At 39.0% G+C, this 27,508-nt stretch overlaps 1 protein-coding gene across 7 annotated transcripts in view; it reads right to left on the bottom strand.

The window, feature by feature from the left end:
- Positions 1-27,508, bottom strand: part of FGFR2 (fibroblast growth factor receptor 2) — a 96,118-nt gene that overhangs the window by 10,437 nt on the left and 58,173 nt on the right. For 2 of the 7 annotated variants that reach the window (XM_084634859.1, XM_084634864.1), the window contains 6 exons: positions 22,864-23,054; positions 20,245-20,389; positions 17,717-17,919; positions 4,793-4,944; positions 944-1,065; positions 192-302 (listed from right to left, as the gene is read on the bottom strand). In XM_084634859.1, coding sequence (XP_084490985.1) covers positions 192-302; positions 944-1,065; positions 4,793-4,944; positions 17,717-17,919; positions 20,245-20,389; positions 22,864-23,054 — 924 coding nt within the window. Of the gene's footprint in view, positions 1-191; positions 303-943; positions 1,066-4,792; positions 4,945-17,716; positions 17,920-20,244; positions 20,390-21,863; positions 22,003-22,863; positions 23,055-27,508 lie in introns of all 7 variants that reach the window. The other 5 variants (XM_084634860.1, XM_084634865.1, XM_084634861.1 and 2 more) reach the window with 4 other exon arrangements.

Raw genomic sequence — 27,508 nt, 5'->3', positions numbered from 1 at the left:
ACATTACAGCTGCAAAGCCTGTTTATAATCAGATATGGAAGTTAAAATATTGCTGCTAAGCTAAAGAAATATCTGCAAATCCCATCACAGTATGACTGTTTCCTTTAAAACTATTGAAAAATTATGATAAATGAGACACTTCAAGACCAGTTTGAATGAAAGCACTGGCTAGCTTTCTGCTTTGTACTCACCATCCTGTGTACAGGCTCCAAGAAGATTGATGATATTTTTGTGCTTCCCAATCATTTTCATCATCTCCATCTCTGACACCAGGTCAGATAAGTCTTTTTCTGTAGCATCATCTGCACAAGAGAAAACAAGTTCATCTAACGTTTTCTGGTGTGCCAGCTTAACTTGGGTTGTTAGCCATTTGTCAGATCACGTGACATCATCTAAAGGACACTGCTTTAGGAATAAATGTGAGCTTCTAGGACAAAGTCATGTGACCTGATAAGCAGTGGTCTCAGTCTCTTGAAACAGGCTGGACAGCTGCCCCCTTCCCTGTCCCCTTCAATAACATTCTGTTTAGAGGAAAAAGCAAAAAATACGGATTGCCAAGACGCTGCAAAACCTGCACTGGACTCTCAAGCAATTAATTGTTGCATCTTTTCTGAGAGCTAATCTTATAGCTAAGTTTATAACAAACATGTACCTGTCTACCTGGAAATGGAAAATCATGGGTATATCTAAATATATTTTGTCTCTCCTGTGAATGAAACCAACAGACAAGAAAACTGAACAGTTCTAACAAGACTTCGATTTGCTTGTAAATACACATTGCTGAAGATAAATAGGCTGTCAAAGGCACTGATTTATACTGAAAGCTGCTGAAGGCTGAGGTCAACTATGTGAACTCTGATCCCATATAATGATAGAGTTCAGATGCCACAAAAGAACTTTCTTGATAAAAATTACCATCTCATCTCCCCCCCCACCCCTTTACCTTTCAGCATCTTCACTGCCACAGTAACTGCCTCTTTTGGTTTGTCTTTGTCGATTCCCACTGCTTCTGCCATGACAACTTGCCCAAAGCAACCTTCTCCAAGGGGTTTACCCAATGTCAGCCTAGAGGTGTAAATAGAGGATTAGCACACAGCATCTGGTGAAGGGATATAGCCAGTGAAATTCCAGAGCAAGATATAAAAAGCTTGCAACAACTTGCTATAGCATGAATCATTTATCATAAAGAACAAATGAGACTCCTGGTGCATACCAGGTTTCATGCACACTGTAGCATGTTTTTTTTAGTGACACCACAGTGAGCATCCAATACTGCCAGAACAGTTACTAAACCAATTTTTGAAATCTTCCTTTATGTAGAATAACAAACACTATATATGATGGCTAGCTGGTCAGATTTGCAGGGCTCGCAAGCTGTAGTCCTTAAAAATTGCTCAACTAAAATGCAGTGTTTCAGATTGGCCAACAGCGGCTAAACTTTTCACATCACTGTAATATGGTCATTTTCTTCTTTTCCAGCCAGAGTGCAGGGTGATGAGAAAAGAGTTTATTTGTGTGTGTGGCTCTGTGTTTGGTTTCAACTCTACTTGTTAGCTTGGAGTTGGAATGATTCTTGTGTTAAAGGGTGGTATCAACACCTTTGGGATCTTTTAAATATCAGTGGCTCATCTGGTATAAACCCACAGTCTGTAGGCAATAGAGACATTAAAATGACTTCTAAACAGTTTAATTTTAGATCAGTTTTCTCTTTCCACTTCCTGTTTCAAGGTAGGGGCAGCAAGTTTCTCTCTCATGACATCTGGAGCTGAACGGAGTAGGCAGCACAGAGACAGGCATACTGGGTCCCAACCCCCATTTCTCCCACTAAAGGGTCCAAGGTTGGGGGCAATGAGGTGGCCAGACAACTTTCTGCTTATGGGAAAAGGGAAGGAAGACACAGGCAAGAGGGTATGGAAAGGGGAAACTGCCAGTGACGACCAAGCAGCTAGTCCATAGGGAGTGGGGGTTGGGAGGAGCTGCTTCTGTAAAGCAGCTGTGAGAGCATACAGAAAGCTTCTCTCCAAATGCCTCCAAGCCTTGGACAACTGCCGGGAGCTGCCAGTGCTGATGGCTCTCCCTGGCTCTGCTCTTCCCTTGTGAGTGCTGGTACCACTTACACAGAGGCAGCCTCTGTCCTTGGCTGGCCAGTTACTGGTGTAAGTGCTCTCAGGAGCAGCACCTCCTCTTCCCAAAGTGCTCCCCTTCTCCATCCTCAGCAGTAGGATGCCTGTTCCCATTCCTTCAGCCCCTCTCACTAGGGGCTGTGTCCCAGTATGGTCTCTGTGGGGACAATTTCCATGCTGTATGCTCTCTCCTGCCCCAGATGTCATATGAGAGAGAGGCTCCCAACCCCTGTCTCCAGCCAGGGGGCTGGGGCAGGGGCTGGGGAAAGTAAAGTTTGATCATAATACTTTCACCATAAAAGATTTTAACAAGAACATTCAGTACCCAGGCCACCAGCATGTGTAAAATGCAATGTGGGTAGGACACCCGGGAGGCGGTACTCACTAAACTGTAACAGAGAAATGTCATTCTCAAATTTTTTTGGGGGGAGGAATAAATAAATACATAAATAAATAAAAACAAAGATTGCAAAACTATGAGATTTGAGAGAGTTCGGTGCCAATATCAGTGTTTACCCAAAGTTACAGAACTACAAAATCAATGCTTCAGGGCCATGTTCTGCTCCCTTTACTCACATGGAGCAGTATTTTATTCCACAAGTAGCCCCACTGGCATCAATGAAACGACTTGTGGCGTTTGCTGCTGCTATTCGGTGTGAATAATGGGATCCAAATCACAGTTGCCAACTTTCACGTGGTAAATAAGCACCCCGACTTTCACAATAAGCCAAAAGTCAAGCTAATCCCTTTTCAAAACAAGGCCAAAACAAACCAATCCCTAAGAACTCCAACACTCTATGTGACTAGATCCCCCCGGCGTGCAGTCTGGGACTGTGGTGGGACCGCTGTGCACCCTGACTCTCTTCCCCCCCTTGCCGGGAGCCAATCAAAAAAAAAAAAGAAGAAGAAGCAACAAACTACAACAAGCAACAAGCCAAAAACTAGCCAACAAGCAACTTACAAGCCAATTAAGCCAAAAACAAGCCGAATTTCTGCATTTTTCTCACGGGTTTGGCATGTCTGATCCAAATATGGCCCTCGACATACAGGGCTATAAAAACTGCTATTCAAGTTGTGTGGGTCCACTTTTGGAAGTAACATCTTTTTCATAAGAATAGGTATACAGGATGGGATGTTCAGAAAAAAGCACCCAGCATTGCTTTCTATCTGTTACCACTGAAGTAAAAGGGGGGGTTAGCACAGGGGTGAACAGGAATAGATTAGTGCTAAATGATTTAAAAATCTCTTCTATTTCCTTGGAAAACAATAGAAAGATATTTCCAGCTGGGACAATTTGATGGACTTTCTTTAAATATTGTTCTTTAATTGAACCGTAATACTAGTGAAAATGTATCAACATGCTTTGGATCTGTTTTTAGTGTGCACACTAGCTTGAAAAGGTACAAAGACTGAAGGGCAGGGTATGCTATGCTGAGGTCATTCTGCGTTTTATCCAGAACTATAATTGAATTTAGGGTCTTGGCAGAGAACAAACATTTGCATTGGAAAATGGTTAATTTATGTGTTATTGCACGGCTAGCACCAGCATAACAATCCTGTCATTGTGTGCCAGCTGCCCCACAACCTCATAAAATGCCTCTAAATAGCCTCCTTTCATTGCAAACCAGCTCCACCTATATTTGTGCTGAAAACGGTTTTTAAATGTTTAGCACTCTAAAATGTTCCGCATTCAGGGAATCCCCCCAGGGTGAGGGCTGACAAAATTATTCATACAGACCCCCACTGTTGACCAGAACATTGCAGGTGGCAATTACAGTGTATTGCACCAGGTTTCGACTACATAATTCAAATAATTTCCATAACTGTTCTCAAAACATACATGATTACAACTCCTCTAGCCAACAGTTATTAGTCTGATCTTACAAAGGAAACTGTTCATGGTAAAAACAAGTTTTCTCAAACCAACCTAATGATTTTTTTTAATTAATACTAAATTTACTCTACGTTTTTGGTTTTACCTATGTTAATATTTCATAGCTCTCACCCATACAGATTAAACCCTGGATGATATTTATGGTAAAGACTATGCTCTAGCTGATCTTGCAGATACTCAGCTTTATTACTTTGCTAAGAATAGATTTTCCAGAATAGCTTTATTCAAAAAAAGAAAAAGTTCCAAATAGGCCAAAACTGATTATCATCTCTATTAGCGTTGTACTACATTTTCTATTTATTAATTACCCACATTGATTAAGAGACATGGTTTAATGGAAAGGAATCCCAGGGGTCTGATTGCCCATTAGCTTTAACAACTGCTAACGAGATATTATCTATTACTGATCCAGATTGTATAAACTCTTGGCTCACTGCTAACTCACAATTAAAATTTACTCCTTTGCTACTAACAAGTCAGTTATATGGATCTGCGAAAGTTTTCTACAGAGTGGACTACCGTTACCTAAATGTCTCTGAGGGACATCTGAAAACTTCAGAATAAATCAGAACTATAAATATTGGATTCATAAAACAGAAGTGAATCTGACATTTAGCAAGAGTTCAGATATTTGGGATTTTCATTTAACCATATTAGGCAAAATATATACAGCTAAAGTAATCCTTGAAGAGATTTGGAAAGAAAACCTCTTCAAAGTACCATGTTGTGATTTTCAGATGTCTGTAAGTGGTGTTAATGGAAATAGTCTACTTACTTATCTCTGGAGAACTCCCATTTTGGATCCTCTGGCAGTTCATACTCTGAGACACCTGCCAGCATTGGGGCATCAGCATTTGATGAGAGACGAGTGGTTATCCTCACCAGAGGTGTGTTGGAGTTCATGGAGGAGCTAGAATCTGCAGACACCTGTTATTGGAATACAAGATGCAAAAGGAGGAGATGTAATATTGGCCCAACTATTAGACAATGGCAATACATTATAACCAAAGAAAATGAAGAGTGGATGAAACCACACACTTCATTTGGACATGTTTATCTTCCCTTCTAAATAAAGCACTGACTCTAATTCAATTGCCAATAAGAATGAGTCAGTTGTACAAGCAGAAAACTGGACAGTGCTAAGTGTTTAAACACATTCACTATTAATTTAGTTGGCATCATTTTTCCTCTTCCATTTCTAAGATGATGAATTATTGAAACATTGACATTCATTTTAGTTGTCCTTTTTATTATTTTTACCCTATATACACCTGAATATATTTTTATTTTCTAAGAATTTCTATTTACTTTGTGCTCAACTGGGATCACTAAGCAAGTGTAGTTTGGGAGCTCAATGGTATACAGAGAAATCCTATTGTGAGGACAGATTCAGAGCCATACCCCAACTGATTAAAGTAATAATTATATTTATAACACTTCCCACATAAGATAGCGTAGGGCTGCATGCAACAACATAAAAAATAAAAAAAAAATGTGAAGTTAAAAAATACCAATCCCCTTCCAAACAAACAAAACCAAAAGAGGGGTGAATTTCTGACCTCACTGAAGTCAACAGAATTACTGCCATTGATTTCAGTGGGCCTTTTTACAAAAACCAACTTGTCAGCGTCGTTTAAATGTTTCATTTGGGGGGGGACAAGGGACAATGTAATGTCTTTTATTGTTAAGGCTTTTTTTTGTTTGTTTGTTTGTTTGTTTTTTCCCTAAATTACCATCAAAAATATCAAAAAGGATATCAACATTTTTGGTTTACTAAAAACAAGTTTTTGGACAATGAAAAATGTCAATAAGCATATTGATAACATTTTTGATTAAAAAATATTGAAAATAATTCATTACAATTTTGCAGGGGGGGGGGAATGAAAAATGACTCAATGTCAAACACAGCAAAATTAAAGGAACTTTGGCATTTTGATTTTTTTTCCCCCATGAAAACAGGTTTTAGTTCTCCCCTCTCCCCAGCTGTACGGCTAGATTCACAGCTCCTCAGTTTGTGCATAGACACCCAGAACAGACATTCAGGAATTCACAGTATAATGTTAGAGGCCCTTAGTGCTAACCGCTAAGCAAAAATGACACCAGCAATGTTACAAATTACATTTGTGGGATAAAAATAGTTTCTGCAAAAAATAAAGAGAAGATGCCACCTTACATATGGCATTTCCCTTGCATGCATCCCACTGTTATTCAATCTCATTGTTGCAAGATAATTTAAAAACAAAATAGTGTTTTTTCTCCCCCAGACCTCCTCATGTCTCAGGCATCTCTAGTGTCGTTGCCACCCTGTCTCTGTCTTTAGTTTTGAGTCCACCTTTTTTCTCCAGGTATTGGCGTTCTTTCTGGAAACCCAGTATCTTGTTGGTAGGGTTGGATGGAGGTTCTCTTTCAATGCTGCCATCAATACCAATCCTCACAATCAGCTGGCAGGAGGTCCTCGAAGGGTGGCATGACTTGCTCCCATCCCAAGCCAGAGATTGAACACATCAGTATGACTAACACACCTGATCTTTATCACAGTAGGGACCAGGAGTCTTGTGATCAATCGTTAGCCCACGGCCCACATGCGGCTGAATGCCATGTGGCAGGTGTACAGTATTAGCAGGCCACATATTTCACATTTGTTCCAGATATTCAGCAAACACAATTAAATGAAAAATAATTATAAATAAAGCAGCTCCCAACCATTCTGATTCATCCAGAGAGAGAAAAACATTCTCCTGCGAATGCCAATGAAAAACACATAACATCCTTGCTGCCTCTGTGACACCAGGCTACTGCACTTTGGTTCCCACCTATATTAAACCCCAATATAGTTACAGTGCCAAAGCTCGCTAAGTTGCTTAGTGCCCAGGAATAGAGTTCTAAGGTGGGTGGAGGATATGGCGGAGGTAATGATGTTCTCAACATGGGAAGATTCCCCAAGATGATGCTCTCAACATAGAAAGATCCCCAAGACTATGATGTGACATCAGGTGGATTTGGCCTCTTGATGTAGCTCCCTGGGGACTGCCTATGTCTAGAAATGGGGAGAAAGGTGCTGTGGTTTGCTTTCAACAAATTAACATATTAGGAAACCATTCCATTTTACAGCTGATTGACAAACTTGCCTTCAAAAGAAATCTGGTTGCCATAGATCAACTCCAACTTCTGCATCTGTGGTATGTGGATATGAGTATAGGTGACTCTGACAACTCAAATTAAAGTCTTCTTTTTACACACAAATGAGTCTCTCTTCCTCAACATCAATAAGTCACTATCCATTTATAGAAGATATAAATACATGGCACAGAGGACTCTGTGCACTAAGGAATAATAAATACCTTGCCCACTTGGTATATGAATAGGCCATTATTAATACTGCTTACACGGCTATACTAAGCAGAGAACGCACTTTAACCAAAGAGTCTCCGCAAACTGCAGTGAGCTAAGAATAATTATCTCCATTTTGCAGACAGAAACAAGCACAGTGAGGTTAAAGGACTTGCCCAGAGCTACAGAGCAAGTCAGTAGAAGACCCAAGATTAGAATTTGAGTTCTACTTTTACTTATCTATTTCCCTTCACAAGTGCCTTTTAAAAAATATACTTCATAAAATGAACTGATAGCACAACCAGAAATATACAGAGCAATATGAGCAAAATGGCAACTCCACTATCCCATATGTCCTTCAGGCTCACAACTTCAGTGTTATCCTTAATTTCCCTCTTTCCTTCTTCTCTCACACTGATGCTATCACTAGATTCTGTCAGTGTTTCCATATATCTCCAGAATCCACCCATGTCTCTACATCTCCACTGCCAAGACCCTGGCCCAGGCAATTATTATTTTCCACTTCATCCCTCCCTGTTGTGCTTTCCATACTCTCAGCTCAGGCTTCTTCAATCTGCCCAAAATGTTCTCTCTCAAGGCATCTACCTTGCCTGCCACTCTGACGACATCCCTCTTCAGTCCCTCTTCAAATCACTTTTACAGGCTTCCCATGGTCTTCCACATCAAATGCAAACTCCTTGTGCTCACCTTCAATAATCTGCACAATCTAGCTCCTGCCTGCCTCTCTGTTCTCATCTCCTTTCATTCGTCCCTCACCTAGCCCTTTAATTTCCTTCATTCTGGCTTCCAGACCTCCTTCCATGACTGAAAATTCCCCCCTGATCCAATCTATCATCCTCTATGCCTTTCCTTCTTTAAAGCACACTTCTTCCTAGGGCCTATAAATCCTAGTCCTTTCAGCAGAAGTGCTAATGTGCTTGATTCACAGAGGATACAATTCTGTATACAACTCCCAGATCGGAAAATTAGACCTTTAGCTCAAGTTGTAGAGGCTGATACTTTTAGCTCTAGAAGTCTCCAGTTCAATCCCCGGTCATGACCAAAATGCCAGGTCATCAAGCTAACTAATGATAAACACCAAACATAAATTGAAAGAAATTGTGAAACTCACAAGACGCTAGTCCCACTTCATCATGCAGTCACACTGCTCTTTGTTCCCCTTACTTTGTTTATACGTTGTTTATTTTAGACTGAAAGATCTTTGGGGCAGGTATTCTGTCTTTATACTTGTCTGTCAAGAGTCTAGCACTCTATCAGTGCAACATAAATTTTTTTTTTTTAATACTTCCACAACAAGGAGTAGATGCCTTGGGTGAGATCCTTGCCCCACTGAAGTCTATGGCAAAACTCTCATTGATTTTAATGGTGTCAGAATTTCACCCTTTATGTCCATACCCTATATTATTTACAAATGCCTGTCTGTCCTTCTGTGTTAGCTGAGAAGCTCTTAAGTGATACAAAGCAATGAAATGACATGTAAGTGAACAGCATACTTCACAAAATCAGACACATGTCCAGGAATTTTCCACAACCACAAATAGGTAGAACTCATGGTGGGAAGAAGTTCCTGAGAGAAGTAGTTTAAAAGCAAAGATGGAATTTGGAATATTCCATCCAAATTTGCTTGGGCATCATTTAAGTTTTGGTAAATGCAGCAAGAGTTACTCTTTTGATGCTTGGCAGGTAGAATTATTCATAGGTGATGATCATATTCACATTTAGTAGCAACTTAACAATAGAAAACAGTTCACATTAAAAACACCAATTTGCAGAACTCTGAGTAAAGATTATAGTGATCTGACAGATATTTTACTTCATCATCATAGCCACTGCAGTTTTCAATGGACACTGAACCATGAAGGTATGAATAAAATGGTGTGTTACTTAGTTTATATCTCATGCACATCAAAGAATGTTCTGAAATGGTTTTTCAGAACTTTATTTCATTGATAGGATGTCATTAGTACAAATAACTGTCTCTTCATCTTTGATCATTTGCTTGCTCTTAACTTAAAAGAGGATTGTAGTCAGCGGTTTTACAGGTTAAAAACAGGTTTACATTTAAATTTGGAAGAAAATGTAAACCTGTAAGTATATTTTGAACACAGAAAATTGCAAAAATGTTAAAGAAAAACAGCTGGAATTTTTTGCCAATTTCCATTTCAATATAACTGAACCTGTTTACTTCATACAATAACTATGTAATTGACTAACTGCTGTATGAAATAAAAGCGCATTAGCCTGGTATGACGGACGAACGACAACCAGAAGGATCCCCCAGTATTAGTCATAAGGAAAGGAATAGACCATGCTCACAGGTAACATAATTTTGATTGATTAATTGGAACAACGCAAGAAGTTATGGAAGCTGAAGGGCTATAAAAGTCCTGCTTGAGAAAAGAGGAAGGCAGACTGAGTTGGCCCTTGGTCAGAGAAGGCCCTCTGAGATTAGACAACTATTTAAAAATGGCCTTTTCCCCCTTCTGTACTAGCAAAAATAAGCCTTTGAAATCTACATCAAGGGTTTTTGTTTACCCAGTATCGGACCACACTATATAACAGTGAAGAACATTCCACCTAAGTGAAACTCAATGACATATTACAGCAGTTTTAACCTACTTGAATATTTTTCAGGAGTCGTATGTAGGAAACTCACATTTTCTTGCATATTATATATCCCTTTTTAAGTAGATCACTGCTGCCCCATGCTTCTGGGGACATGGGCAACCTCATCCCAGAGCTTGCTGCTTTGCTAAGATATGCCCCAAAGTTCAGAATGGAGAATTCATTTCAGCAGTGTGGGACAGCAGGTTTTGGTTTCAATTGTGTAATGATCTGAGAGACTTATGGTGTAAATATAAAGGCTAGACTGTGCCTTTGAGGCAAAGCCCAGTGTTAAGGAGATGGAGAGAAACCACACTGTAGTGAAAACCCTAGGCAGAATTTTGGCTGACTCAGTCACAATTCCTTCTGGAGCATGCATGATGCAACAGATCCTCTGCGCCAGCCTTTAAACGGGCTAGTGTGGTACACATTCTCCTCACTCCTTCTTAAGCAAGTTCACTGAATGCTACACAGGGAATTGCAGTTATAGACCCTGCTCTTATTCCATCTCTCCTCTTTGCAGGATCATTCTAGAACCAACTTCACTACCAAACTTGTACAGTCCCTTAACTCCCTAGACTCTGTGGCTAGCCCGCCCGAACAAGCTTAAAATGGGAAGCAAGGAGTCTCCCACTCACTCTACCCTTATGCATCTACCTCAGTGAGTCTTTATAATGAAGTAATTGTCCTTGGGTTGAATGCACTGAATTTAACCAGTTCAGAAAAAAATAAATAATTTATATACTGTATGTGGTACCAAAATATAAATAAATCTTGGATGGTAATTCAAGTTTAATGTGACAAAATTAGCTGTGGAAGAGCATGTAATTTTGAGTAGTTGATTATGAAGGCATGTTTTCCTGCATTTATGATTTATGCAGATCTAAAGCCTAGATCTGTCAGTTCTGCAATACAGACTGTGAAAATACAGGGTTTAGCAGTGAATGTCTATTTTCTGTCTCTTTGAAGGCTTCAGTCTAAAAGCTAATCTGAAGTCACATGCATAGTTAGTAAGTGAGCAATGTAATCAGCTATTGACAGAAATCCTGATAACACGTCCCATCTGAATGACTGTACCTAAGAAAATACAAAGCAAATTCATTAAGTGAGGAGACTTACTATAGTTATAAGCATTCAAGCCATTTACAAAAACTGAACGGTCATACAACTTTCAGAAAGAGTTTCTGCTCAATGAAGTAAGAAAGAAGAACCTGAACAGCACTACTAGGCAAGGCAACTTTAATTGCAGAGAGCCAATGATATAAAAGAAAGAAACCAAAATAATATATACTTTTAAGATAAAGTCTGGGGCCAGAATAGACCCACTGCTCCTCCTGCATGTTGTAAGAGGCTACTAAAAGGGGGCTGTGTGGAGAGGGATGCGCTCCGCCAGGTTAGAAATTTGCCCAAGACACACCATATGATGAGCAAGTCAACAATGTCCATACTGGCTTGATCGCAGCCTGGGTTAATAATGACCAACAAAAAGGACCCATGGAAGAGATAACATCATCGTAGCCACATGGAATGTAAGGATATTGAGACAAATAGGGAGATTGAAAGAACTCATGTATGAACTGGAACAATATACCTGGCACCTCCTAGGAATATCTAAGGTCAGATAGGGGAACTTTGGAGAGGCACTAACGGAAGAAGGCCATGTACTCTATTACAGTGGAGAGGACAAACATGTCAACTGGGTAGCATTTCTTGTGCATAAAGATATCAAGAATTCAGTAGTAGGATGCCACCAACTGTCCAGCAGGCTTATTTCCATCCGTCTATAGGCAGTACCATTTAATATCACAGTAGTACAAGTCTACGCCCCTACAACAGACTATGATGATGAGCAAATTGAAGATTTTTACAATCAGCTCCAAGACATCATCGATAAGGTACACAAGAAAGATATCCTGATTGTACAAGGAGATTGGAATGCTAATGTGGGTACTGACGCACAGGCAGATTGGTGAGATTATTGTGGCCCTTTCTGTAATGTCAGCTATAACAATCTGGTTTTTGAAAACACATTAGGAGCACATAAAGCATCCAGACGATCAACATGGCACATACCTAATGGTCCATATCGGAGCTGTGAAATCACTCAAGAACGGAAAGGCTACACGTATTGACAACTTCCCAGCTGAATTGATGAAATTCAGAGGAGGAATAGTAATAGATGTACAAGATCTGCAACAAGATCTGGCAGACCGATGAGTGGCCCTCCATGTGGACACAGTCACTAATCATCACTCTGCCAAAGAAAGGCAACCTGCAATTGTGTCAAAATTACCAGACCATAAGCTTAATTAGCCATCCCAGCAAAACGATGCTGAAAGTCATATTGAACAGGTGGAAGCCACAAGTGGAGAATATCATAGCTGAAGAACAGGCTGGAAGAAGTACTGGAAGAAGTACCACAGAACAGATTTTCAACCTTTGTGTTCTATGTGAGAAGTTCTTAAAATACCAGCAGGACATCTACCACATCTTTGTTGACTTCAAGAAGGTGTTTGACAGAGTATGGCACAAAGCTCTCTGGGCAACCATAAAGATTACAATGTTGGTTGTAAGCTTATTCTTACCATTGTATGCCAAGGCCAGCCAGTGCAGTTCTCACCAATGGCACAACAGGAGAGTGGTTTCGCACCACTGTTGGGAGTCCAGCAAAGCTGCCTTCTTTCACTCACATTGTTCAACATCTACTTGGAGTGTATAATGACTGAAGCCCTAGAAGATCACATATGCACAGTCAGCATTGGCGGGTGAACAATCTCAAATCTTCAGTTAGCTGATGACATTGATGGCCTGGCAGGCAGCGAAGATGAACTTGCCAACCTGGTAAAATGATTTGATGAAACCTGTGCAAAATATGGCATGGAAATCAGTGCAGAGAAAACCAAGATGATGACAAATAAACATGATGGGATCAGCTCACACATCACTCTCGGTGGACAAGAGCTGGAGACAGTGAAACTGTTCAACTATTTGGGGGCAATCATCACTGATGAAGGATCCAAGACTGAAATTCGGGCAAGAACTGCGCAAACTGCAGCAGCAGTGGCAAAGATAAAGCCAATTTGGAGGAATAAGAACATCCCCCTGGAATCCAAACTGAAACTGCTGCTCGCATTAGTCATCTCCATTTTTCTGTATGCATGTGAGACATGGACCCTTATGGCAGAACTTGAACAGAAAATATAGGTAGTAGAGATGAGATACTTCCGTAAAATCCTGGGCATTTCCTACTTTGACCACATCACTAATGAAGAGGTCCGCATCATCATCACCCAATGCGCTGGGTCATATGAAGACCTCCGAATGACCACGAAGAAGCACAAGCTGAAGTGGTATGGCCATGTAACAAGATCATCTGGCCTATCCAAGATCATCCTTCAAGGGACAATACAGGGAAAGAGAAGAAGAGGTAGACAGAAGAAGAGATGGACAGGAATGGACTTTGCGGAGACTCAAGCACTGACACACAATCGTCAGGGGTGGAGACAATTGGTTGATTGCTCATCAATGATGGTGCCCCAATGACCAATGTGGTTATGGGAGTGATGATGATGATGATTGATGATATAGTAAGACAAGCATTTTGGGCCATATCCAATACTAGATCAATACTACATGAAATATTATAGAATCATAGAAATGTAGAGCTGGAAGAGACCTTGAGGGGTCAAGCACAGGCCCCTGTGCTGAGACAGGACCAAGTCAACCTTCACCATCTCTGACAGATATTTGTCCAACCTGGTCTTAAAAACCTCCAGGGATGTGGGGATTCCACAACCTCCCTTGGAAGCCTATTCCAGATCTTAACTAACCTTAGTGTTAGAAAGTTTTTTCTTAATATCTAACCTAAACCTTCCCTGCTGCAGATAAAGCCCATTACTTCTTGTACTACCTTCAGTGGACATGGAGAAGAATTGATCACCACCCTCTTTATAACAGCCTTTCACATATTTGAAAATTTTTGTGAGGTCCCCCCAGAGTCTTCTTTTCTCAGGTCTAAACATGCCCAGTTTTTTTAACCTTTCCTCATAGGTGAGGTTTTCTAAACCTTTTATCATTTTGATTGCTTGCCTCTGGACTCTCTTCAATTTATCCTGATCTTTCCTAAAGGGTAGTGCCCCAAACTGGACACAGTACTCCTGCTGAGGCTTCACCAGTGTCAAGCAGAATGGGACAAATACCTCCATGTCTTACATATGACACTCCTGTTAATATACCCCAGAATGATATTCACCTTTTTTGCAATTCCATCACATTGCTGACTCATATTCACTTTGCGATCCACTATAACTCCCAGATCCTTTTCAGCAGTACCACCACCTAGCTAGTTATTCCCCATTTTGTAGTCATGCCTTTGATCTTTCCTCCCTAAATGCAGTACTTTGCACTTTTCTTTATTGAATTTCATCTTGTTGATTTCAGACCAAATTCCGCAATTTGTCAAGTTCATTTTGAATTCTAATCCTGTCCTATGAAGTGCTTGTTCTAGTGACTTTCCAGGTATTGCAGTTAGGCTGACTGGTCTATAATTCTCTAGGTTTTCTTTGTTACCCTTTTCAAAGACAGGTACTATGTTTGACCTTCTCTACTCCCCAGCTATCCTCCATTATGCTTAATCTTAACTTCCTAAATCTTAACTATTTCTTTCTCTCTCTTCATTTTTAATCCTATCAAATACCATCGTTCTGAATGATGTTATTCCATTTGGTGAACTCAGTCTTCCCACAGATCAATTAACCTATTTATCCTTTTTATCATTACAAATACATTTGCTATATCTCCATAGTTTTAGACTCAACAGCCTACTTCTAGACCAGCTGATAGGCTCATCAAATTAATTTACATGTATTTCAAATATGTCTCTCTGTAAAATGCCTTCCCTTCTCACAACACACAAAGGAGAACGGATTGAAAATATTTCCTTCTGATCCATTACTGTGATCAATACTTGGAAAATTTCTAGGCATGAGAGCGTTCCTGCTTATCCATAGTATGTTTGTAACCCTGGCAAGTCACGAGCTATGGGACCCTACCATCCGGAACACTAAAGTAGTGTCATCTATTTTATTAAAGGCATAAAATTGTTCTACAAAACAAGTGAAAGTTCTTACTGATGTTCAACTTTTCACTTTGGTTCCTCTGCCCCATGAAGTGACTATTTGAGATCTCTTCTCTGACTGGTGTCATAATACCCAATCCCATAAGCAGTTCACCTCCCAACCCTGTGAATAGTTACTCCCACACAGAATGCCATAGACACACACCAGCGTAGGTCCGATTTTCTGTAACTAAGTAACAGCACTGGGCTCATAGGCAGTTCCTGTTCAAAAAGAAGGTAACAGGACACAGTGAGATCAGGGCAAAGGGTGGGGAAAATATTTTTTTCTGATTAACTTCATTGTGACCCCAGAGCTTCTCTGGAATGTGGAAATAACTGAATTTTGGTAGGAAAAAATCTTACATGTGTAGAAGGATAAAATATAGTGGATATTCACTAAATAATAGTTATAAGACTCCCAACCCGAGCCATACGGTACGCAGCAGTAAACCTCTTCCTACCTAGAGAAGATGCCATTCACAGTCAAACAAATTCCTCATCTTTGCCAGTTTCATGCTCAAATCAGCCCCTTGGGAATTTGACCCATCAGCAGAGAATGTATAACACATGAAGAATTCACTACTGATGACAAATGATTAAACTGAGGGCAATTATTGGCACAGGACGTCACACACATACCAAAAGGACACCTAACAAACCACCAGTCCAAAAGTATTTTCCATCAGAAAAAGATGAGTTTACAATGAGCCTTAAGCCTGGCTGGTGACAGTGAAGGCACGCAGAGGATTCCTATGGCATTTTCTCTGTCAACAACATTTTAGTACAATTCTTGTCATTCAGGCCACAGTCCAATAAATGTCTTTTATCGTAGGAGCTGATACACATCTCCTTCTCTGGATAAGGGGGCTACATTTAAAAGGCCCTCTTTGTGAAGAACAATTGGCATAGAATTTTTAATATCTATCTATCTGGTGAAGAGAGACATGTTGTGGCTATTTCTGATCAATCAATCAAGTTCCACAGGCTTAACTGGCAGTGCTTTGGGGGGGAGAGGGGGTCACACCAAACTTTCTCTCTCCTCATTCGCAATCAAATGCAAATGCAAGCAAGTTTAGAAACAGAATTACAATGATTATGATGAGCAAAGAGATTCAAATAAAATAAGAACTGACACAAATCTTTGACCATAAGAGGAAACCAAACATATTTAAGGTTTGAAAGAGTTTGCGCATTTTTCCTCCCTATTCAAATTCTATGAACCTCTGCACTTGCTGTATTCAAGATCAGACTAAAATATTGCAATAAAGGTTCCTCTCACAGTGTTTCTAACCCAGAAGAACTAGAAATCCAGCAAAAACAAAACAAAACAAAAAAAAGCACAGCTTATTAAATTAAGACTCATTCCCACAATAAGAATCTAAACTTCTATCTGCTCTTATCCACACTGAGAAACCAAACTTTCTGAGGAACACACATTATTACAAATTACATAATATTCTGAACAGGCTGCAAAAACAATGGGAATTTTGTACAAATTACTAATTTCACAGATGGGCCAGATCCAAACACCGTTGAACATTAGAAAGCAGAATCTGAATCTAAATTTTGCTGATGGCAAATTATATTTTTTATAACGAAGCAAACCCCCAAATCCAGACACCTCTGAATCCTAAGGCATTGGAAATCTGGGAGTGAATTTTTGTGGCTTAGGCCCATTTCTTCTGAAGACTTATAGCAAGAAAATCAAAACATATTACACTACAACCTCAAAAGAAACAAGTCTTTTAAAAGAGGATAGTATGTGGGAATCTTGCTGGTTTGGCAAGTGATGGGCCTCTGACAAAGCCAAAAAGCCTATCACTTGCTCAACTGGTTTGTAGTTCCTGGTATTGCCCTCTCCAGAGACTTTTACTGCCAATGATGAGTCAAAGTATGCTTTAATAGATTCAGTGAATGTTTCACGTGACTTTTTATTGTGATGTATACTTCAAATTTGGTATTAGTTTTTCCCTATGGCCAGGTTCCAAATGCATCTGCAGCTTAATCAAATTGCCTTTGGGAATTTGTTTAATCTCTCCCCTACTATTTGATTATGCTCTTGTGTATTTCTGAAGCTGTTTCTATGTGTTTGGTTAGCGTTATGATGTACTGAAATTCCTTCCTGCTCAGTCTCCGGAAATGCTTCCTAAAAATTTCCTCTTTCTCTCTGGTACCCACTTACTATGATGATAGGTACCTTAGAAACAAAATTATAAATAAAATTAAATGAGGATCGCTTGTGATGCCCATTTCTGAAGCCAGCTGAAAATTTTCCACTGACTTCAACGAGCATTGGATCAGGCCATAATTGCATCAAGTGCATTTTCCCCTGTGGATTGCTAATATAGAACATGCTTCATTTTTAATTTTCCTTCCCCTACCACCCACCCTGCTTTCTTCTCCCCTTTGGGCATATACTCTACATTTAGGATGAGGCTCTCCATATTCTGGCTTCCTAGGGTTTTAGGCACTGAAACCAACTCTTCTATGGCAATTTTGTGTACAACTGATTTGAATCTACATCAGAACTCTGATCTTACAAATCAATTTCATGGCGCTCTTGCTCTCTTTTTTGGGGGGGGAGGTGGGGGTTGGGAAAAAAGTTTTTTAAACTCTTTATCTACTTTCTGTTACCTGTCTACGCAGAGGAATGCGCTTAGTCAGCTTGTGCACGGCAGGCTGGCTGCTGAAGTCCGGCTTCTTGGTAGTATTCTTCATGCGACACAGGATGACTGTCAGCACCATACAGGCAATTAAGAAGACCCCTATGCAGTAAATGGCTATCTCCAGGTAGTCTGGGGATGTCTGATACTCTTTTTTTTCATCAGGAGCTAGGTTGGAAGTTTGGAGGAGGAATAATCATGCCACAGAGTTAGCACACACCAAAAACATGTATCAGTACAGTAACTGGAACAACATTAAATTACATGGGGACTTCATGCAGTGACTTCATGAAATACAGAATACTGTTGATCTCCAAAGAATTTGTTTAGAACATCTCATAACCAGTACACTGGTCTCCTTCTCCAGCTGGTTCAAGACAATTTTGAACTGTGTGTGTGTGTGTCTACATATATATATAGTTGTTGGGATAACTCATTTTGCTTCACTGTGAATTCAGTTCTAAAAATTAAAACTACACCTAGGTTTGTTTTCCAGTTCTGACTTTTAAGCCAGGCTCTTGAGGAGGAGAAAATGGGCACATAATTCACTCCAGATGAATAAATAGTTAAGCCAATTTTTTGATAGCAACAAATGACAGATTTAAGTCAAAATAATTCACAAAACCATTGTATTTAACTTTGCTAACCGGCTGAACACACATTTACAGACAAACACTTATTCATTTAGCTGGGCTAAAAGAAATGCTTATAAACTCCTAAACAGAACGTACTTTGGGCATGAGCCTGTGTTGCTTGCGTATCCAAGATTTCCGCTGGGAAATAAGTGCACAAGGAATTCAGGATCCATGAGCCCCTTATAAGAAGTTTGCTTCTTAACTCAGGCTGTTAAATGAGTTGAAGGGAATTAGCTGCCCAACTCCTACTTAATTTCTATTTTAGTTGGGTGCCTAATTCCCTTAGGCTCTTTTGAAGAGTCCAGCCTCAGACTAAAAAAGAATAAATAAACAAACATGATGACTGAATTGCTTTCAATACACTTTAATGATTCTCCTTCAGTCAGACCTACATAATAGTTTTCATACTTTTTTTTTTTAACCTCATTAGTGGTAACAGGTCAATAAGATTAGTCCTTATTTGGGGAGGGGCGGGGTGTGTGTGTGTCTTTTTGTAAGTAGGTGCTATTCTTATTGAAACCATTTTGAAGTTATCCTCAAGACGGTTACATATGTGAATACTCTAAATTCATGTTTACCTAGCCTTTATCTGGAATATGCCTCCAAAAAGGCAGCATTCCACAGCAATCAGGGGTCACTCTGCAAGCAGTGCACATCCAAGTTTTCATTTTCTTGTACCTTGTCTTCAGTTAACGTCATATTTCATTCAAGCAAATTGGTTAAAAGATGCTAAACAGTCACTTGTAAAATGCAAACACTGCTAGCAGAAGCAAGCTCAGCATAAGCATTGTCTGACTGCTTAGTGATGAATGAACCATGCAGATGTCAGCTCACTGGGCAAGAGGCGAGTGAGATATAATGGAACTGTTTTGTCCAGTGCATTTTAAAAATAAAGACATAATGGCCAGTAGATATTAAGAACATTTCACTTGTGTCGCACAAACCATAACTACACAATTATGCAAGACACACATGCAGGTAACTGCATCTTTTTCTTAGGATTAAGAATTAATTAATGCTCAAGTACATAATGGCCCAGCACACCTCAGATGACCTAAGTTATCTCAAAGGTAACATCAAGGCAGTTACATTATAGCTAACAGTTATACATAAGAAAGTTTGACTAGCATAAAAGTAAACTAAAAGGTTACATTTTCGGACAGCTAAAAATTGTCAGGCAATAAAGCACATTGATGTTTGTTTCTCCTAAGAAAAAACATCAATCCCCGCATTCTAGGACATGCTTTGCAGTAAAGGCAAATTAACTATTCATTCTCTTAAAACATGCAATGTTGAAAGATGCACAGAACCGATTCCCAAGGTATATCATACACTGCTTCTGTATACATTCTGCTGGCTTTAAAATTAGACCCAATGATTCTCACAAGAGACTTAGGTTATAGGTAAAAGTGAACCCAATCATATTAAATGGCTTAGAGATTTTGATGAAACATACTTTATAATGGCCAAATTAGTTTCAAAATTACCAAGGTAATTTTGAATTTCCTCTTATGGGAAAAGTTTGTGATGATCCGTGTGTTGATTCTCAGTATCTCATTAAGCGCTAAGAAAATATATTTCCTTCAAATTTCTGATGAATGTTTGACGAACGTAAAGATGTTTAAATTAAGCCTGATAGTAGTTCAATTTGTCCTTTACATTTTTTATAGCTGCAGACTAAGTGCAGTTCTGTAAGACATTCACAGACTTATCAAGGTGACTTTCTTTAAAAATAATAATAATTAAGAATTTTGAGGATAATAAAAGCCCCATTTCCGAGACAGAAGCTGTGCTAATTCTGCAGCAATCAACAAAGAAAATAAAAGAGGAAAAACCACTGAAAGAGAGCAGTGTATACCTGGCAGAACTGTCAACCATGCAGTGTGAAAGGATATCCCAATAGAATTACCCGCCAAGCATGTATACTCCCCAGCATCCTCAAAAGTTACATTCCGTATATAGAGAACCTCAATCTCTTTGTCCGTGGTGTTAACACCGGCAGCCTAGAAAAAAAAAGGGAAGCAATAGAAAAGCTAGACATTGTGGGAATTCTTGTGGACAGGGCTATGGAACCACAGGGCTTTGCACTTTGTGAAGTCAGTGGTGTGCAGATCCAAAGTTCCTTCCCCATCCACAAATCCCTCATCCAAAAGGCGTTTACCAACAGGTCCCAGCTCACCTCAGAGAGCAATCAACACCCTTCACCAGACCTAAACTCACCACCTAAACATGCATGCAATCAAATGACATGGAAAAATTAACCCACAACACTTCATTTTCTTTCTTCTTTTTTTAAGAATAAAAGTAGATTGAAAGAAAAACAGAGAGAAAACAAAGTAGGACAGTATCTGGTACCACTCAGCTACCAGAAAGAATCATGCCATACAAAAATATACACTGAAGAGATGAAACCTAAGAGGCAAATTCTAGCCTCAGCTACACAAACAACTTGTTTGCTATCTTGAGCAGAATATGGCCCTAAGAAATCTTTATCCATGGCACTGTATTTAAATATGGCATGTTACATAGTGCTGCCAAGTCTCACCATTTTCAATTATCTAGTCTCATGATGTGCTTTTCTTAAAACCCCATCTCCTAGAATCATTCTATTATGTAAGAATCTCAGCTTCTTCTTTTCCCCTCAGGTTATGTTACTAGCCCAGGATTGTGGAGAAAAGCTAGAAAGCCCTAAAGGTTAATAAAATCAGGAGGCAAACAAAATAGAACCCCAGTAGATATATAAAAATCTCAGCACACATAAACAAATCTCATGATTTTTGATGCCTGAACCATGATATTTGAAAGTTTCTTGTTGACAACACTGATCACGTCACAAGTCATCTGTTGTATAATCGATTATCCAAACTTTGACCAACAGAATTAACTCAGAGAGACTTTTAGCCCTTGGATCCTACAAACTGTTCAATGGGGCAAAGCACTGCACTGACTCTTAGGAGGAAGTAGGTCAGACATATAGAGAACACAATTTTAAAACAAAAATAGAAACTAAATTAAAGTAAATGGGGGAAAATCAATCACATGCAATTTATGTGCATGTAATGTAGAAGGTCACAAATGACTAAATATTGTGATAACTTATGTTTTGAGATGTACGTATGTAAATTTTATATATTTGCTGCAGCAAAAATTAGACCTTAATATTATATAATACCACTCTGTATTTTTTATGATGAAATATACGGAATTAACAACAAACCTAAACACAGAGACAGACATCAAATACAAGAGAGAATAAAATTGGTTAAGACAGATCAACTTCAGAAAACACAGAGCACAGACAGAGACTATTGTGAGAATTTTTCCATGGCTGCTGGCGTAATACCAGTTGCATCACCAAAGGAGGATTATAAATATACCAAGGCCAAAGAGTTATCCTACAAGCTGCCTGCAGTCTCCCAAAGCACCATTTTTTTTTCAGCTTCCACACATCCAGCTTTCTTTAAAAAACATTGTTACCTTTTGTAACAGTGAGCCAGGCAGACTGGTTGGCCTCCCCTATATAATTGGAGACCTTACAAATATATTCTCCAGCGTCCGCCTCTGTCACATTGTACAGCGTCAGCACTTCAGCATTGGAACTATTTATCCCCGAATGCTAGAACAGACCAATAACATAGGAGAACAATGTAACTGCTGCCCAATATGGACATTACTCTGTTTATGGTCCCACCACCAACACTGCATGAGAACATACCTTCCATTTAGTGTAAACACCAGTGTCAAAGCATTGTTTTTGTTGTTTGGGTTTTTTAATTAGAAGTAACTAAGAGGAGTTGTTAACAGAAGGGGGGGGGGGGAGAGGAAGAGCACCAGAGCTGGTATACTAGTTCAATGGAATAACATGGCATATAGTTGACCAGCCTGGATGCCAACTGGTTGGATTCTTGGCATCGCCAACCAGTTTGGAAAACTTCATAACAGAGAATTTCCTTAAACGAACTTCCTTAGAATGCCTGCCAAGAAGAATAACCTTGTGCCATTCATATGCCCCATCAAGTTGGTGAAAAATTGACATCTCTGCAGGCTCCACATCCAGAGAACCCAGCACTGCCAACAGTCATTGGCAGCAGATCTCATCATTACTAAGGGCCTTTGAAATGAAGAGGCTCAAGAAATGTGAGAGACAGAGTAGATTCTCTTTGGTTTGCTTTGGATGCTCTCTACAAATAAATAGCATTGATGTTCTTTTAGTGGCTTTTCACTTCTTTGAATAAAACATGCATAAATTATTTTAGAGATGGACTTAAGAAACCATGGAAGAACAACAGACTTTCCTTAAGCTAGCGCAATTAGCATTTAGACTAGCAAATTTCAACATAGAACATATCTTACAAATGCAATGGTTTTTGTTAAGCTAATCAGTTTGAAAACAGAAGAACTGATCTCAAAACTCTTGGGTTCACACAACATATAGTCCATTCTCCAAAGAGCTGCTTAATGTGCTGAAAAGCCTCACCTTTAGAACTTGAAGATACGGTAATCCATCTGGCCCGTATTTACTGCCATTCTTCTCTATATGTTTTATCCACTGAATATGAGGCTGAGCATCACTGTACACTTTACAGACAAACTCCACGTCACCCCCGACCACTGCGGAGGCATTTGCTGGAAGGCCAGCTTGGAGAATAGGCCTGTGTGGTGATCGTTCTGTGGGGATGGGGAGTGGGAGTGAGAGAGAGAAAAAATAAAGATGCATAAATAAATAAGCAGTGCTGCCAAGAACACTGTTATGAACTCAAGCCAAAAAGCCCTATAAGCCTGTTGGCTGACTCCTCTGAAATAACACTGCAGCCAAAATGTATAACAAAAACTACACTTCAAAGGAGATCACTTGAGTACTACACTTGTAGTTCAAAGAATACCCATTTAGAAGGCGCGGGGGGGGGGGAGAAGCCACATGACAAACTTTTCATTTTTTTCAAGGTTGGGCCACCACCGAATAAGGAAAATACATTTAACTTTACAGTTCAGCATAACAAATGCTTTTGAGTTTTTATTTATTCTACTTAATATAAAACCAGAAAAACACAAAGTTTCATCACTTTATAAAATTAAATAATTATTGCTCTAAAATGAATGAAGTTATTACAGGCATAATAAAAAAGCTTCATAGGCATCAAACTCTTGGTACAAGATGAACAAAAATTAAGTAGGCTTTTGAAACACAGGGAACAAAAGTCAACTTGTATCAACTACAGCATCAGAAAAACCAAAGTTGCTTCCTATTCTAAGTATAGCTTAGGGGAATATGGAATTATCTTCAGTAGCACCATGGGTTATTACTGTCAGTTAACTATTACTTCTACAGTCTGTGAACCTACAAGAGGAGTCAGCAATATGCTACTGTCACTAGCAGAAAGTTGTTGTCAAAATATGTAAAGATTTGGGATGAAATCCTGGTTCCACTGACATCAGTAGGTGTTTTGCCATTGAGTGCCGCAAAGACAGGATTTCACTCTTGGAGCCTGCTTCTGCATTCTTTTTGTGCACAAAGCCTGATCTTGCACCCACTGGAGTCAATGGTAAAGTTCTCATTGACTTCTGTGACAGGATCAGCCTCCCAAAGCTTCCATTGGCTACACTGGGTGGACAAGGAACTCTAGCAAAGCTTAAAACCATTCCACCTCACTATGGTGTCAATTAAAGTTGTTTTAACGACAGCCTTGTCTTAACAACAGCCCTGCACATTGAAATCTCCTAATTATCCATACATCATAATTGACAGGACCAATACATCATTCAACTTCCTCAACTTTGAGCAGTCTAGAAGTGAATTTAGTACACTCTCCATACCCATCCACCCCTTGTCCTTTCTCCTGAGATGAACAGGGGTTCCAATTGTGAGGGACATTTCTTGTAACCTGGATACCTATTAGAAATGAGATTAAGACCAGCAACTCACTTCATGTAAGTCACTAAATAGCGGTTGGGTGGTAAATATTTACAGTTAATACTGACCTAGATCAAATGTGAACCCATGAATTAGAAGTGAAAGTCACATTGCCAAATCTCCTGAGCCATCCATACCCCCTTCAAAACATTTTATTTAAAAGATAAGAAAAGGATAATGGACTTAAATATTTATAGAGGCAATGTATTATAAGAGCTTAAATGTAATAAGCCAAATCAACTGAATTTCAAATCAAGTGTTCTTTCTTAAACATACTAGTTTCCAATAAATTGTTTCACAAGCAAACATTGTGAGTGTAATAGCAAATAATGATGCCCACTGAACAATGGAATCTTTCATACAGTCCAATATATTTGGCATGTTGCAAGCATCTACTGGGAATTTATTCACTGACGCAACACTGGCAGTGTATTACAAAGCAGCAGTCTTGTTTTACTCTTGGAAAAAGTGCATTTGTGTTGCAGTTATTAAATTATTCCATGGCTATCTGTGTTATTTTCTAAGGCCTAGGAACAGCTTACTATTTAATTTGTAAATTGCAGTAGAATGTATAAATTACTATTTTATAGTCCAGGAGAGAATTTATAAAGTTTCTCACCTTATACTAAATAGGGTCTAATTCCACGTTCCCCTGCTCCTTCTTCTAGGTACACAAACAGCAAGCATGATCTCCCTTTAATAGAAACCTTACACCATCTTCCAAAACTTATTACAGCTGCCTTCAGTATAAAATGAAACCTTAGAGAATGTTATTTAAAATGTTTTTTAAAAGTCAGTAGGCCTCATGTTTCATTTCTCCACATCAGGGTTTGATTTCCTTTGTGACCTTACTCTCTGCCCTTAAACAAACCAGAGAATGAGGCCTGAAACATCTTGGAAAAGTTCCTACTATGCCAGCATCAACACAAAAACACGTTTGGTTTATCTCAATAGCCATCAACAATTTAATTTTTTATTGATGACTGTCAACCCCCCTCCCCTCAAAAAAAAAAAAAAAAAAAGGCCAAGTAAAGAAGTAAAAGCAATGTTTATACTCCTGCTCCTAAATTCCTAAAAGAGTCAGGTCAAACAGGGGTAAGGACTTGTGAAATTTCCTCTTGCTATGTCCTGAAATGCATTTCAGTTAAATGCATTAGAAGCAAATTAAAGTTTGCACACTGGGATATAAACTGCTGATCAGTATTTGTTCAACTCCTGTTCATTTGCTTCCACTGGACAGGCAGACTGCACAGATTTAGAACTGATCTCTATGATTCAGACCTTTCGCAGTTTACTCTTAATCCCTGATCCTGCCACTTGTTTCACACTATGCCTGGAGCCTTGCTGAAGTCAGGCTACATCATATGAAGTCACTGGGGCTCTGTATAAATCCTGGAGTCTGTGTTCATTAAATAAGGTGCAAGATCAGGGCATTAGATAATTACTTGACGTGAAACAGAGTATTTATTAACACAGGGAAAAGAAAAACTATGGAAAAATTAGTAAAATTGAAAAACTGTGACCATGTTGCTGACTATATTTCTGTGTAAGATATTTTTGGTCTCCATTAGAGTGCTAACATTTCATATGCTGTTTCTATGCAATGTGCAAAAACTAATCAAAGAGACTGTGGATCTTTATATGCTATCTCAGATCTTGTATATGAATTCCAGGTCAATATGTACATTTAAAACCTAAGCCTTACATTAGTATGCAGCTATCCCCTTGTTGACAGTTGGCTGCTCTAATATCATGAGGCTATGAAATCTGCTCAATAAAGATAGACAAAAGAGTTGAAAGTTCTCTCTTAAAAATATCCCTCAAAGTTAACAGAAACTAATTCTGAAATAAAGAGCTTGTCTTATGGATACTTAAGAACGTAGATTTATTTTGTATCATCTAACAATTGTAGCTAAGCATTGTAGATAAACTAAATTACGGAGGATATACACATTTTTGATAATTTCACTCAAAATACTAAATATTTTGATAAAAACAACTTGGTCCCAACCGTCCTCTCAGTTATACTAGCTTTAGACTGCTGTCATTCCATTGATTTCAGTATACTTCCTCTTTTTACACCAGTGTGATAGAAAGGTGAATCAGGCCTTTGGGAAATAAATCTTTGCTAATTGACCATTTAAATTTTATTGCTTTCCATTTCCAGTGCTAACATAATATGTTTGCCCAAAAACAGGTCAACATCATCGGCTATAACATGGGGGGAAGCCCTAGAGAGTAGAAAGATGTCCAAGTGTTTTCAGGCATACTGAACACTGTATTTCTAACACCATAAAAGTTACTAGGCATTTGTTTTATTCCAACACATTAACTCAAACCCTCAGATATTTAATTACTGAACAAAATTCAGGTCTACGAGGTATTTCAAAGATCAATTCTGCTTTCTTAACTTTTTTTTAGTAACTCACATTACATGGCTTTGAAATAATAAAATATATTTTTCTCTAAAATGAGCTGGAACTAGCAAAGTCCAATGCTATAAAAATATAAATTTGAGCAAGAGCATGTTAAATTTTACTTTCCTTCTAATTCCTCTTGAAGTCAACCACTGTAATATTTTACAAACAGAAAGCATGGCTCATTGTCAGTAACTCAAGGAAATGTGGAGATAAGTAACTCAGAGTTAAAAACAACAACAAAAGAACAGCCTATTCCCCTTCCAGAGAAGTAGGTTTCTGGTCAATATCTAAAGAGTCAATCATTCACTAGAGTTCAATCACTTCCTTTACAAGAGGCAGAACCACAATGATCATCAGTGTAGGTAATGCCTTATTTCAAATTTAAGATATCTAAATTACATACCAATATATAAATATGTTCAGGATTTGTTTGCCCAATTTTTGGATTGCCTAAATAGAAGGGAATAACAGAATCGACATCTGAAATGGAGATTGTAAACAATTTGCAAACAAAGAAAAATCCCCACCAATTTATAAGAAATGGTCATATTTTAACGGATGCATTATTGAAACTATTAACATTAAAGCATCAGGCCAGATTGCCTTCCTCCAGCAGAAAAATCTGCAGAAGGGAGCCAGGAAGTTCAGAAAAGTCCATGAGATTGACCTCATGGAGTTTCCTGCAGAGCATCACTTTAGAAGACAGTTAGTTGAGAAATGAGACCTCCCAGACTCTGCAGAACCTGAGGCTCTAGGCGAACAGGGTGGGGAAGAAAGGACGCGGGAATTCT

This window comes from Lepidochelys olivacea, assembly GCF_965140295.1.
Source record: "Lepidochelys olivacea isolate rLepOli2 genome assembly, chromosome: 7".
Lineage (NCBI taxonomy): Eukaryota > Metazoa > Chordata > Testudines > Cheloniidae > Lepidochelys > Lepidochelys olivacea.
The sequence above is the reverse complement of the archived record's forward strand: the minus strand, read 5'-3'. Positions and strand labels throughout refer to the sequence as shown.